The sequence below is a fragment of the Mustela nigripes genome, chromosome 4 (assembly GCF_022355385.1).
Source record: "Mustela nigripes isolate SB6536 chromosome 4, MUSNIG.SB6536, whole genome shotgun sequence".
NCBI classification, from domain to species: domain Eukaryota; kingdom Metazoa; phylum Chordata; class Mammalia; order Carnivora; family Mustelidae; genus Mustela; species Mustela nigripes.
In genome coordinates this window covers 166,727,279-166,741,682 of record NC_081560.1, presented here as the reverse complement: position 1 = coordinate 166,741,682, position 14,404 = coordinate 166,727,279, and the positions used below count along the sequence as shown (strand labels likewise).

At 46.4% G+C, this 14,404-nt stretch overlaps 2 protein-coding genes across 2 annotated transcripts in view; one reads left to right on the top strand and one right to left on the bottom strand.

Annotated features, from left to right (window-relative positions):
- Positions 1-472: 472 nt before the first annotated feature.
- Positions 473-13,322, bottom strand: INA (internexin neuronal intermediate filament protein alpha). The gene is made up of 3 exons (XM_059398480.1): positions 12,258-13,322; positions 4,069-4,193; positions 473-2,511 (listed from the first exon to the last, which is right to left on the bottom strand). The coding sequence occupies exons 1-3, from the start codon at positions 13,320-13,322 to the stop codon at positions 2,199-2,201; spliced, it is 1,503 nt and encodes a 500-aa protein (XP_059254463.1). The 3' UTR covers positions 473-2,198.
- NT5C2 (5'-nucleotidase, cytosolic II) overlaps positions 13,290-14,404 on the top strand; it is a 140,084-nt gene continuing 138,969 nt past the window's right edge. The window contains exon 1 of the mRNA XM_059398476.1: positions 13,290-13,380. The gene's annotated coding sequence lies outside the window, so the exon portion shown is untranslated. The remainder of the gene's footprint in view (positions 13,381-14,404) is intronic.

Sequence of the window (14,404 nt, the reverse complement as noted above, 5' to 3'; positions counted from 1 at the left end):
AAACCCAAACTGTAAATGTGGATGCGTAACCGACTGAGCCACCCAGGCTTCCCATGTAAACGCGGATGCAAAAGCAGAGAATATACAATTCCAAAATTATTTGGGGTCCAGCTGTCTTACTGAACCAGAACAGTGCTTCTCTCTCTCTCTTAAAGATTTTGAGAGAGAGAGAGCATGAGCAGGGGCAGGGGCAGAGGGAGAGGGAGCAACAGATTCCCCACTGAGCAGGGTGCCCATCACAGAGCTCAACCCCAGGACCACGAGATCATGATTTGAGCCAAAGGTAGATACTTAACTGACGGAGCCACCCAGGCATCCCTCTCTCTTTTTTAAGTAAGCTCTAGGCCCAATATGGGGCTTGAACTCACGACCCTGAGATTGAGTCACATGCTCTACCAACTAAGCCAGCCAGGAGCCCCCAAAACAGCACTTTTCTCTACTGTAGCCGCAAAAACCACAGAACACATGTTGGTGGGATTCGTGTGACTTTTAATTCTTATCTTACTAACGTGTTACAGTAAGTGTGGGGAGTAAAGACAGGGATGGAGTGAGGGAAAGGTTGAAGAGAAAGTATCTTTCCAGTTCCTTGAACTGCTGAAGCAGGTCCTAGGATAAGAAAGTTCAGGAACAGCATCACGCCCTATCACAGCAGCACTTGCAGCAGAGGTGCGTGACAGACACGGCAACTCTTAGGTCTGGCGGAAGGGACTGCAGGACAGACTTAGCCCTACATCGAACTTGGCACATGTGGAAGGCGGGGCAATGCGGCTGCTACACGGTCGGGCAGGTGAAAAGCGGACTCTCCAGAGTGTCCTTTCTCACACACGAGTAGGAGCACGTGTGCCCTTCTCTAGCCTGAGCGTCACTGCCTCTCCAGCAGGGAAAGGAGACCCCACCAGCCATGCAACAATGGGAAAACTGTGGGGGTAGGGCTCTTTTAGAAAAGAGAAGGATTTCATTTTTATGTTTGCTGGTGGTGGTGATTGACCAGAAGCGATTCCTGTTACTTTTGGGCAGTAGCATTGTGTTCTGGTGATAAAGTAATTACACTCAGCACTCTTACAAGGCAAAGGAGAGTGAAAGCAAGGCCTCTTTAGGACCGAGACAGTGAGAAAGGGGCTATGTGTGTTCTAAGGGTAAGGGCCTGAAACAGCTAATTCTAGATCACCACAAATGAACTCACACAGATCAATGAGACCTCAACTTTTTCCATTCACACAAATACTCACCTCTTCTAGCTTCTACTACTAAATCTAAGGTCAGCTTAATCACAGGTTGGGGCACTATGACCGTGTTTCTAAAGTTAAAGTGAACAACTACATTCTTCATATTTTTTTTCTCCCTAAATTAAGTGGATTTGAAGAAGTTGAATGCCTAAAATCTAGGGACTCTTTTCATTATTTGTTGGGGACAACCCTTAAAACTCATCACTGCCATTTTTCTTCACTTACAGAATTGGAAGGACGTGAAATGGGTAGGGAGAAGTCATTACACGAATCACAGAAATGGTCAACATGCATCTAATTTTACCCATTTAACAAAGAGACCTAAAGGGGGTAAATTAAGTTCTTTTGAGAAGAACCTAACTGTTTTTAAGGGGGAAGAATACTACACTAGCTTTTTTTTTTTTTTTTCTTCCTGAATGGAATAAAAGGATAGATGGAATTTCGAGGGGAGGGAGGAAGTTTCTATTAAACAAACACCTATCACTTGTGAAGCAGTTTCGTCGGAGTGCTGTTGTTGGATGTGGACCATTGGTTTATCTTTGGCAGTGATCTTATGTTTTAGGTACCTAGAATGAGACTATAGGGCTGGGTGAGGTCTGGGTATAGTGAGTGAATGTAAGTTTTAATTTCAATTCACAGCAAATGACGATGATCACAGATTTAGCACCTTAGTTTGTACTTCCTCTGTACCTGAATCATCTAACGCTGTGAAGCCTGAGCTTTAAGTGAGAAAGCTGAGTTCTTAGATAACTCCTCTGTTATTGGCGCTAGGACTGCACTTTGCTCCAACCTAAGGGGTGGTTGTATTATTAGAGAAAGTGGAGTGTTCAATGCTAGGTAGGAGACTGAAGCCTTGAAGACATTTTCTAGTGGTGACAGGTGTTTTGGTTCAGGAATAGGCTCTTTAACAAGTCAAATGCATATTATCCCCTCTTAAGCATTAACTTTTTTTTTTTTTTTAAAGTGACAGAATTATATTTTTTGGCTTGAAGTGGTGCTTTCTTCTATAATTGATTTCTCGGTTTTCTTAGTAGATATTACGGTCTCCTCTAGTATTTCTTCAAAACTTTCCCCTATCTGGGAGGTTTTCTTAGAGGTTGCCTTAGAAGCCTCCTCCTCCTCCTCCTCCTCTTTCTTAAAGGACAGCCCAGTGGATGAGACTTTGGAGGTTGTAGAACTGAGGATTCTAGGTGGAAGCAGATAAGCCGGATTGGGGGGTGGATTCAGCCCTGAAATGCTTAATCCACTGGTGCTAAAACGTGTCTCCTCACCTTCCAGCAGTTTCCTGTAAATCCAACAGAGAAAAAGTCTTAGGAAGTCAACTTATAATTAAAAAAAAAAAAAGAAAAAGAAAAAAGAAAAACAAAAAACGACTTAACCCTCCAGCTCCTATTCATTTTAGAAAGATTCCAAAAGACTCTGCAGTTTCTTTGTGAGGTTGAGACCAATAAATATTGTCTTCCAAGGTTCAAAGACTTAGGAGTTGATCTAGCACATACATACATATGTTCACATACATGCACACGTGCATGTGCACACATACACACACTCACACACCTTTAGCATCAGCTGTGTTTAAAGCACCATCAAAGGGAAACCTACCCTATTCATGAATACATTCAAAAGGGAATTTTTGTACAATTCCCCTTGGCCTCATCACACCCATTTCTGGCACTTTAGAGTTTACAAAGCTCTAAGGAGAAGTAATTTTACTAATTAGAACCTTAAGTGCAACAGGGATAAGGAGGTGAGAAGCCCACAGAGGAAGGAGATGCCTCATTTAGCCTGAACTTGAGATTTGTACTTTTTTTTCAATGTAGAGGAGTACAAAGAAAAGGGAAACAGCAACTTCAAAAACCAGTGAATTCAACTGTTTCAGATACCAGATTTTTACTCAGCTTAGCCTAATGAGCATATAGCAATGGGCCCAATGCCTTTTTTTCTTATCTCTAATACTGCTTATCATCTTTTCTTTAAAACCAGAAACTCAAGACACTATCACATACTCTTGGAGTTTTGTTTTGAAGAAGTATATATAATGTAAAAGAAAAAGAATTCTCAGATCAGGGTTGAAGCTGAGCTCTTCCTTTTACCAGCACCATGACTCACAACGAGTTACATGGTCAGTCTGTGGTTCAATTTTCCTCGTCTGCAAAATGGAAATAATATGACCAGATACTAGATCATTTAAATACAGTATCTAATAGTGCCTGGAACATAGTAGCCATTCAGAAAATAGTAGCTACTGTTATTACCTTTTTTTTTTTTTTTTAAGATTTTATTTATTTATTTGACAGAGAGAGATCACAAGCAGCAGAGAGGCAGGCAGAGAGAGAGAGAGAGGGAAGCAGGCTCCCCGCTGAGCAGAGAGCCCGATGCGGGCCTCGATCCCAGGACCCTGAGATCATGACCTGAGCCGAAGGCAGCGGCTTAACCCACTGAGCCACCCAGGCGCCCATGTTATTACCTTTTTTTAAAGGCAAATGTTTGCTTGAACATTGAGAAGAAATTCAGAGGGATACTTCACCTGTTAGGATGTTCTATGTTGTGTAAGCCCTATTTTTTTTAAAAGTTAGAATCTTTAAAAATGAATACTCAACATTATCTCCTTCAATCCTAGCAGAGACAAGTAGACCACTCCAGGACTAGTAGGGTGGAGTTGGGATATAAACAAGTTGAGGGACAGAGGAGTTAGCTCCCCTGCAAGGGGCCAGAGATGACTTTCCTCATCCCTTCTCACCCATTAGAAATTGGAGAGACTATAAAACCACTTATCCACTTATTTGGGGGGTGTTGCCCCAGGTGGCTGGATCTGCTTGGGGGAGCATGCTCTTTGAAATACCTGTAGGCAGCTATCTCAATATCAAGAGCCATTTTGACATTGAGCAAATCCTGGTATTCCCGAAGGTGGCGGGCCATCTCACTCTTGGTGTTCCGCAGGTCATTCTCCAGCTGCCCGATGCTATCCTGAAAAGTGACATATCCAGCATCTTTGAATCAGCTGCAATGCAGTGAGATTTCCACAAAACAAGGATTCTCAACCCTGATGACACATTAAAAATCTAGGCCTGTCCCCCGGCCCAGATTCTGATTTGCTCGTTCTGGGGTGAGGTCCCTGCCTCTGCATTGTTTCACAAGGTCCCCAGGAGACTCAGATGCATGGTAAGGGTTGGCAACTTCTACTGCATTTGTGCTTCTCAAATGCACACCAGGGAGGTATTTTCTCTCTCTCTTGTTAAACAGGCACCTGAAACTGATACCAGGCTGTATATTAACTGACTGGAATTTAAGTAAAAACTTAGAAAAAAAAAAAACCCAAACCCACAACTTACTTCTCCTCCCTCCCTTGCTTATTGTATTGCTACTGAATAATTCAGCTGTTGTATGTCCTCTCCAAAACCCAAAGCTTCAGGTTAGGAGTTTAGACTCAGAAAATTCCAACTGTGAAAAGCACAGAGAAGATAGCAAGTCTTTCACCTTACTGAAAGCATTTTATGCAGCAGGCAAGGAGGAAGCAGAAATACTCCACAGAATTTAAAAAATCCAAATGGCAGGCTGAAATTAGACTTTTAAGAAAGAAACTAGGGGGCACTTGGGTGGGGTCAGTCGGTTGGGCAGCCAGCTCTCCATTTCGGCTGAGGTCATGATCTCGGTATGGTTAAGTCTACCCCTGGACTGGGCTCTGCACTCAATGCAGAGTCTGCTTGGGATCTGCTCCATCTGCCCCTCCCCCCACTTGCCGTTTCTCTCTCTCCCAAATATATAAAATCTTTGAAAATAAATTAAAAAGAAACTAGGTCCATATAATAGTTTTGCTCCAAATTCTTTCAGGTGCAAACCCAGAAGAAAAATAGCTTAAAATTTTTTTTCTTAAATTTTATTTATTTGAGAGAGAAAGAGAGAGACCACAAGCAGGAAGGGGAGGGGAGAAGGAGAGAGAAACTCAAAGCAGACTCCCCTCGGAGCCCAGTGTAAGGCTCCGTCACATGATCCTGGCTGAGCTCACCACCTAAGTGGAAACCAAAAGTCTGAGGCTTAACTGACTGCGCCACCTGGGTACCCAAAAAATAACTTTTTTTTTTTTAAAAGATTTTATTTATTTACTTGACAGACAGAGATCACAAGCAGGCAGAGAGGCAGGCAGAGAGAGAGGAAGAAGCAGGCTCCCCACCGAGCAGAGGGCTGGACTGGATGTGGGGCTCCATCCCAGGACCCTGGGACCATGACCTTAGCCGAAGGCAGAGGCTTTAACCCACTGAGCCACCCAGGCGCCCCCCCCAAAAATAACTTTAATCTTTGATCCTTGAGCAGCCAGAGGGTCTTTTAAACTTTTTTTTTTTTTAAGATTTATTTGAGAGAGCATGAGAGAGAGAGAGAGCACACCTGCGTGCACACTCGGTGTGGGGGTGGGGGGTGCAGCAGGAGAGAATCTTCAAGCAAGCTCCCCACTGAGCACAGAGCCCAGCTCTGGGCTTGATTCCATGACCCATGAGATCACAACCTGAGCTAAAACCAGGAGTCCAGCTGCTTAACTAAATGAGCCACCTAGGTGCCCCCAAAGGGTCTTTTGAAAACACAGCAGATCTAGTCGCTCACCTGTCTGAAACCCTCTAACAGCTTTACAATAAAGTCCCAACTCCTCAGCATGGCCTGTACTATTCCCCTGGCTCAAAGGGTTTCAGCGACCTTGGCTTTCTCTTTTACTTCTTATGCTAAATTCACTTCTGCTCCAGGCCCCTCTTTAAGCTAGCTGTTTCATCTGTTTGGAATGTTCTGTAGTGGGTCTTCTGTGGCCGACTCTCAGTCACTGAAGATTCAGTTCAAATGCCCTCTAGTCAGTCTTCCTTTGTGTCCAAATTAAGCAGCCCAGTTTACCTCAAGCGGGGGCAGTGGCTAGCATGGGAAAGGACATCATGAAAATGAGAAAAAGGCACCTCCAGTGGGAGGACAAATTAAAAGAAAGCACATACTTGAACTGGCCGCTCTGCTTTATCATTATCTGAAATTCTTTCATTTATTTATTACTTTACTAATTTATTTTCTGTCACCTTCCTCTATCTCATGGTTTTTCCACCTAGACACTGTTGACATTTGGGGCTGGATTGTTCTTTGCTGTCGGGGGCTGTCCTGTGAATTGGAGGGTGTTTAGCAAGTACTCTCCCTCCTGGTTGTGATAACCAACAATGTTCCCAGACACTGCTAAATGTCCCCCGGAAGGCAAGTCACTCCTATCAGAGAACGACTGCTCTAGAATGTACTCGATGTGGAAATGGGGGCTGATTCTGTATGGTTCACCACTGAAAGCCCAGAGCCTAGAGCAATGCACATTGTAGATGGCCTGTGAGTCATCATCGTTAAATGAATGAACCGTGCTACACCAGCGCCTCTTTTCCTCTGCCCTGAAAAGATGTGAGCAAATAACCATATAATTCAGTTGCAACTTTGTCGACATGAAGAACACAGCAATTCAGAGTAAATTCTGTGAAACAGTGATGCAGATAAACATGAGAAACCTCAAGAGGTAAGTGGTGAGGGATCCTTGTAACTTCTTGTGTGGGGATGACGAAGTGATGGTGGAAAGCAGGGCTGGTAACATTGGGAGGTGCAAACTTCCAAATCAAGAGAATCTGCAGAAAGAATGAAAATTCATACCTCCTACCTCTTCTCTAAATATTGATGGGAATGCTACAAGGGAGAAACTCAATTAACCAATAGGTACAGAGCAAGGAATGACAAGCAGTGGGGAAAATATATATTATACGGACAGTGATGGAAATATTCCAAAGTGTGTTAAGAGATCATAAGGGCTTAAAGTGATTTTTACCAAACATTTTACTTGATGGTTGTTAGTTGAGGTTAAACTAACCTACAAGCAAGTCTGCTAGTGCTGCACTGGGGTGGGGGGTAAGAGAAGCGATATTACTGTGGGAAAGGGGAGAGGGAGGAAGACCTCTCAGTAGGCAAGGGACAGGAGAAATGAAATCTGAGGAAAAGAGGAGGATTTCATCAGGATCTTGGGGTTGCATTTCTTGCCCTGCCTCAAATAGCCAACACGCCCCAGTCAGTTTTCTATATTTTAGTCTCTTCAAAATTTCCATTTCTATATATGGAAAATTATAACATTCTTTTCTGAGGTGTTCTGAGATCCTCAAGTTGGGAGTTCAAATTAAGCACCTCACATTGTTATATGAGCCCATTATTTGTTAAATTAGATAACAGGTATTAAAACAGAACTTGTCACGTAAAAATTGGTCAATAAATTATTGTTAGTATCATACCATGCGAGTCTATACCCTTTTTAATCATATGGATGAATTAATCATGAGGCCTCCCTGCAAACTCCTGGATTACCAAGGAAAACAATGTATAATAAGATGTAAATATTAGATAGTTGAAGGCATATTCCTTAAAGCACCAGATTTTTTTTAAATAATGATTTTGGGGGGAAAAAAGCCTTCCTAAAGGGGTTTGTACCATTTTTAAAAATATTTTTTTATTAAAGTACTGTCTACACCCAACATGGGGCTCAAACTCAGGACCCTGAGATCAAGAGTAGCATGCTCCTCCAACCGAGCCAGCCAGGTGCCCCATAGGGGAGGTACCGTTCTTAATGAGGACATAAACATAATGCAGCCTTTCTTAGCAACTATAGGTTATGATAATGAGCAATTATTTTTCTATAATTCTATGATGTCTTTGTCAACTGAGGTATGTCAGATTATTTGGGCCCTAAATGGCTCCAAAGAGCAGTGTTTGAATTAGTGCTTGCTATTTATTGGTTTTCTTTGTTCTGAAAGTTGAACTAAGCTACTCTTTCTCCATGATGGCTGACTCCATTGGTCCCTCTTCTCTATCTTGCAGCATGCTTCAAATTCAAAAGACAACGTCCTTTAGAATCATGAAAAGTAAGAATTAGTAAGTTAGGAGCATCAGAGGGGTCAGCTTCCCAATATGTGATTTGAACATGGACGTTTTGTCTCATCAGCAGATTAGTAAGGTCCTTTCTAAAAACAACATTTTTGTTTCAGAGCTGTGTTTGCTGAATAAAAGGTTGTTGGGAGCTGAGTTCTAGATAGAGATTTTCTTGAATTTTTATGTTACACATTTCACATGTCTATTTTATGGATCAGAGTAGACAAAAAGCATGACACTGCTCCTTTCAGAAGGAAATGGGCTGACTGCTGACCATTGCTCTTCAACATCTAGTCCCTTTGTTTGTGCTGTCTTCAGCCCACACCAGACTGTCTTGCATTGCCCTTCAAAAGCCCTGCCAAAGATGGCCTCCAGCTGGAAATCTGAGCGGAGCGCTGCAGTCTGCCCCCTCCCCCAACAACGCAGCTGCTGTTGGCTTAGCAAGGAGGGAATGGCAGAGGCACTCCCAGTTCCAGCTGGGGTCTCTCCTGGAGTAGTAGCTAAAACAAGTGCTGAGCATCTTCCCAAGGACTGGAAGGATGCAAGGCCTGGAATAAGAGAAAGATCACGCCATACACACATCCGCAGTGGAGGAATGGAACCACAAATAGTGCTATGGATTTCATCACTTTTGGGAGCCCTCAGCCAGGTGAGCAGTAGTAGTGAGCGCAGCAGCACAGTCTGAATGAAAGAGCCCCTCCAGAATCACTGGGCAAGGAGAGAGGATTTTTATAGGTGGACTACCCATATGCCTTCTTCTCCCTCCTGTCTTGGCTTGCTTGCTTGCTTGCTTCCTTTCTTTTTCCCTATCATACTTTGAAATCTTGCTTTCTATGAGCTGGTTTATATTGTGAAGTGTGGTTTAGGTTAGTGCACTGCCAAATCAGCCCAAGGACAATAGGGTGCAGGGCTTTTACTGAAAATGCATATTCCTGGGCCGTACCTGTGAACCACTGAATCCAAATCTTTGGGAGTAGGCCTGAAAATCTTTTTGTTAAGCCCCCAAGTGACCTTGGTGGATCAATGGGTTTAGGAACTGCAAGTTTAAATTTATTTCTGTAGAGGAGCTATCAAGGTGGCCTTGGTTACAGTAATACAATGAGGCAGGGAGGGGCAAAAACAAAACTAAAAACACATGGAAGAGTTAAAAGGAAAAACTGGAACAAATATAGTTTCTTCTTGGATTCTAGTTTCAGAGATAAATCTATCAAGCCATAGATTTATAAGCAGCCAGTGGCACGCCCAACCTCCAAGGGGCCAACCCCTTTTTGCTATTTCATTAGGCTGTATTCCAATCTCATACTAGAGAGAAGAGGGCAGACTTGGCTTTTCTCCCTGGGGAGCATTAACTAATGGTGAGCTTGATTGTTCTGCAAGGTCTTTCAAGGAAAGCTCCAGCTTTCCAAGACTGACCAGAGTACAGGGCCAGGGCCTCCTGCAAAAATATCCTTACGCATCTTTGGGAGAGCAGGGCCTCTAATGGTGGTAGAGCAGCTATGCAGGAACCAGATTCACCCTGGGTCAGAAATGGAAAAGGGTTCAAGCTATAGAGGGTGGCTACATTTGGCTTTTGAAGACAATGGCCCTAGCTCTTCATAATTTCTCCTGTCACCTGATTTGGACAATCTCATATATCATTGTGTACTTACTATGTCACCTTGAATCATTCTTTACCCTTTCAAAACTGTAATAAGCTTTCTATCCTTGAATAGCCTGTCAGCATTCTAGGCAGGGAAAATGTCACTTTAATGGGGCTTTCCTCTGCCTCTTAGAGGGTGGTAAGCTTGCAAAGGAAAATGGGCCTATCACTAATCTCTGAAGCAGAAGAAAGAGAACAGCCTCCCATTACTGCAGCGGAAGGGGAGGGGGGAGAGGGCAAGACAACAATGGCTGAATTTCACCGTGGAGAAGGAGGCTTTTCATCTTGGCCAGCACTGCTAAAATTGTTAGAGAAAACAGCCAAAGGATACCCTTGTGACTTCAGGCCTTCAGGTTCGGCAGGTGAGGATGTGAGCCCCTCCTCAGCCTGAAGTCCCAAGGGGTAGGAAATAGCTTTCTGTTGTCTCAGCTGGTCTTCTATTCCACCAGCAGGTCCACTGAGGCTCTGAAGACCAACGCGGACAGGGGCACACTGCAGAGACGCAGATGCTGCAGTTTCTGGAGGGTTTTTGTTTGCTTCCTGCAGACCGTGTCTGGATGACCCTCCTATTGTCTGACACTGAAAGTCATTTAAAGGAAACAAAACAAGTCAGACAATACTGCAATACTGTCACTATCTCTTAGGGGGTAGGGCTAGACCAAGCAAATAGAGGGCATGGCAAAGACCAATTCAGATGGCAGTTGTAGTTGCATGTAAGTTAGCCTTTTTGTAGAAAGACTGGGCTAGCCCTTCATAAGACCCCCTAGCTCATCTTTTGAGGCTTCTAGAAGAATACATGAAATCTCAGTTAACTAAATGTGATTAATTCAGGCCATGCAGGAGCTAGGCCATACAGTGAAAAATTCAAGTTACAGCTTTTGAAGCAGAATAGAAGTATTTACTTGAATAGTACTGTAATTCCAAATGACTCAAACAAATGGTCCAGGCAAGCTTTCTTCTTTTAGCAAATGGAGCAGTTTTAATAGACAATAAATACCTGCATGCCAATAATAATTCTTCAGCTATAGACTAAAACAGTACTTTTGAGGTTTTACTCCTCTCTTTGTTCTTTTTTATTAATGTTTCCAAGCCCTATTAATTTCATCAAATGTAAACTTCGATTTCGGCCAGAATGAGTTATTGCAAATTTCTGAATTAGTACCATTCCACCCAATGGAGCTTTGATTGGACCTCAAAACTGAAACACTATTTAGATTCCTTTCTTTTCTCCTGTCTCTGTACTCTTTGTGGTCATAAGATGCCGTGGTCTTTGTTTGGAGAGAAAAGGAAGATTCAATTAACACCTTCAAAGGAGCTTAGGAGACATGGAAAGATGGAAAAAAAAATAAGTGGCCTATAACAAAGATAGAATCAACCATCTCTGTGATTTATCACATACACTGAGGATGGAAAATTGTTAAGGAGATGTGAATTTTCAAGTGGGACCTCACTGCTGCTGAGCAGATTAGGTGTTTTTTGCTAAGTTGTAAGCCATCCATGACAGTGAAAATTGATGCTATGAGGTGACCTTTGATTGCAGGTAGCCAAGACTGATGTGATGGTGTTGCAGAACTAAAAAAAAAAGAACCCAACAAAGCAGTTAATTACCTAGAGAGTCATAACTAGGGCATGATATGGGAGACACATCATTTCTGAGATGGAAAGCACTCTAGATCAGCACCACGGACAGCGCCCATGCCATTCCTATTTGCTAACTGGTATAAATAAAGCTTTCTTTAGGAAGAAATACCAGCAGCAGATCGACAAGGAAACTCGTGTGTGTGTGTGTGTGTGTGTGTGTGTGTGTGTGTGTCTCTGTCTGTCTGTCTGTCTTTCTTTGAAGGGGAAGAGGGTAGAGAAGGGCGGTTGTAACTAGCTCAATCTCTCAGCTCCTTGGCTCCCAATCTCTACTCTTTTGAAGGCAAAACTCAAGAAAATGATTGGGCAGAAACCCTTCCGAGAAGGATCCAGCATTCTTCTCCTTAGTACATACCATAGTCAGTCCAGCATTCTTCTCTCTAGCGCAATTCCGGGCACACAGAAAGCCTTCCAAAGTCTACCTAACAATCCAGACAGCCGAGACAGCACTGCCAACATGAGAGACTGTATCCCAACCGCATTGGGTTCACCTCTACTTTGGATGGGGGACTGTTCTTCGGGTCACCAGGGTGTTTATGTCCACTTGCGGACAGAGAGGAATAAATTAGATTTCTGGATTCTGAAAAACATAAGCTTAAGGGTTTTTTCTAAAAGGGCTCGGACAGGGACTTGACGGGCAAGGAAAGAGAGTGACCGGGACTCTAGAATGAATAGTGTAGACTCCTGGGCTTTTGTTTGTCAGCACCTTCAGTTGGGGTCCCCAACTGGAGTTGGAGTAGTTCCCGTTCCTCTCAGTTCCTGGGCCCCAATTGTGTGGGAAGGCATAGGTAGGTGGGGGAGAGGTCAGGGCGCCCCTCCCTTTGCAGCGTTTCAGCCCTTACCTGGTAGCTAGCCACCTCTGCACTGTGCCGCTCCTCCAGCTCCAGGATCTGCCTCTCCAAGGACTCATTGGCCCCACGCAGCCCCTCAATCTCGATGGTGCGTGCCTGCAGCTGACGCCTGTACTCGTGAATCTCCTCGCGGCTTGCCCGGATGGCCTCCGTGCTGCGCGCTGCCTGCTCGTTCAGGTTGGCAAACTTGGACTTGTACCACTCCTCGGCTGACTGGAGGTTCTTGGCAGCCAGGGACTCATACTGGGCGCGGATCTCCCTCAGGGCCGAACTCAGGTCTGGTTTGGCCACAGCCACGTCCACCTCGGCCGCGGCCTGCGACGATGCCTGAAGCGTGGCCAGCAGCTCAGCCACCTCCTCGTCGTGCACCTGGCGCACAAAGGCCAACTCGTCTAGCAGCGACTCCACCTTCTTCTCCAGGTCCAGGCGGGCCAGGGTGGCACCGTCCACGTCGCGCTGCTGCGCCTTCAGCGCGCGCTCGGCGCCTTCTCGCCCTCGACTCTCCTCCTCGCAGCGCGCCCGAAGCCGCTGCACCTCCTCCGCCAACCCGTCGCGCTCCAGCAGGGCCTGCGCGCGCGCCGAGCTCGCCTCCTCCAGCTGCGCGCGCAGGTCGCGCAGCTCGCGCTGGAAGAGCTCGCCGACGCGCGACGGTTCGGCGTGGCGCTGCCGCAGCGCCGCCAGCTCGGCCTCGAGCGCGCGGTTCTGCGTCTCCAGCTGATGCACCTTCTCGATGAACACGGCGAAGCGGTCGTTGAGGCCCTGCAGCTGTTCCTTCTCGTTGGTGCGGATGATCTTGTACTCGTTGGTGCGCGCCGCCGCCTGACTCAGGTCGAGGCCGTCGGACGCGGGGGGCCGGCGGTAGGCCAGGCCCAGGCCAAGCGACGAGGCCGAAGAGCAGGCGGCCGAGGAGGCCACATTGCAGCGGGACAGCGACTGCGAGCGGAAGCTACCCGCGCCACCGGCGCTGGAGAGGCGCGAGGACAGACGAGAGCCATCTCCAAACACCTTGCGGTAGGAGGAGGAGGCGCATAGGTAGTGCTCCGAGCCGAAGCTCATGGTGTCGGGACGAGGGCCGGGAGAGCGGCTGCGACTGAAGATACAGAGGAGAGGAGAGGTGCGCCAGACGGGGCGCGGCTGGGCGGTGTGCACCGGGTTTTAAAGCGCCGGGGCTGGGGCGGCGCGTTGGGGGCGGAGCTCCTGCTCCGGGTCTGGTGGAGAGAGGAAAGGGGGGCATCCAGAAGCGGGGGCGGGGAAGCGCAGTGACAACTGCAGCTGCGCGCGCGGCGGACCTAGGACGCGGAGACAAAGCGATTTGCTTAGAAGCCGCTCCCTGCCCGCGGCACCCCTCCCCAAGAATTGTCTGGTTTGGGAGTGACTTGAGCGGAGGGGTGCCTAAACGACTGGGGTTTCCCATCCGCAGATCACCCGGCTCTGTCGCTGTCCTTGACCCTGTTCTCCTTGCCATCTTTAGCCCACCCAGAGCTAGGGTTTTCTGGGAGGGGTCCCGTACGCCCGCCCATCCCTCCCCGGGAGCTCCTGAGGGTGAGGCCCTGTTTTTTCAGTTAGAATGGGGACTTTGTCTCCTCCCTCAGGCTTTGTCCCTTTCCTCAGCCAGTTCGGGGTTCCCAGGGGGTAGAGTGGGTCTACGTCAGAGAGCATCTCATCAGCTATTCCTCTGCAGCTCGCGGAAGCGCCCAGGGCTGGTGGCTGGGCGGAATGCTTGTGACGCCCTGGAAAAGATGGGAGATAGATAAAGAACACGAGCCTGAGTTGCGGATAGTAGAGGGACGCGCGGGAAAGAGCTGGAACGCTGTAGTGGGCAAAACTGAAGTGCTTCCGACATTTGTATAAGTAAACGGCTTTCCCATCCGCAGACCACGCGGCTCTGTCGCTTGTCTTGACCCTGTCCTCCTTGCCTCCGCCCTGAGTTAGGGTTTTTCTGGGAGGTGGCCTGTATGCTCATACCCGCCCCGGGAGCTCCGGATGAGGATGGGTTCACCACAGCCCCCAGCACTCTCCATTTAATAACGCCCACCACCACCTTCTTCTTCTTCCTTCTTTCTCCTCCTCCTCCTCCTTCTCTTCTTCTTCCCCTCCTCCTCCTCCTTTTTAAAGATTATTTATTTGTCAGAGAGAGA

Excerpts from the sequence above, each read along its gene's own strand:
- INA (XM_059398480.1), bottom strand. The coding sequence starts at position 13,322 with ATGAGCTTCGGCTCGGAGCACTACCTATGCGCCTCCTCCTCCTACCGC. Across the intron at positions 4,194-12,257 it reads CAGAGGTGGCTAGCTACCAG|GATAGCATCGGGCAGCTGGA; the intron begins GTAAGGGCTGAA and ends GTCACTTTTCAG. Across the intron at positions 2,512-4,068 it reads ATTGAGATAGCTGCCTACAG|GAAACTGCTGGAAGGTGAGG; the intron begins GTATTTCAAAGA and ends TTGGATTTACAG.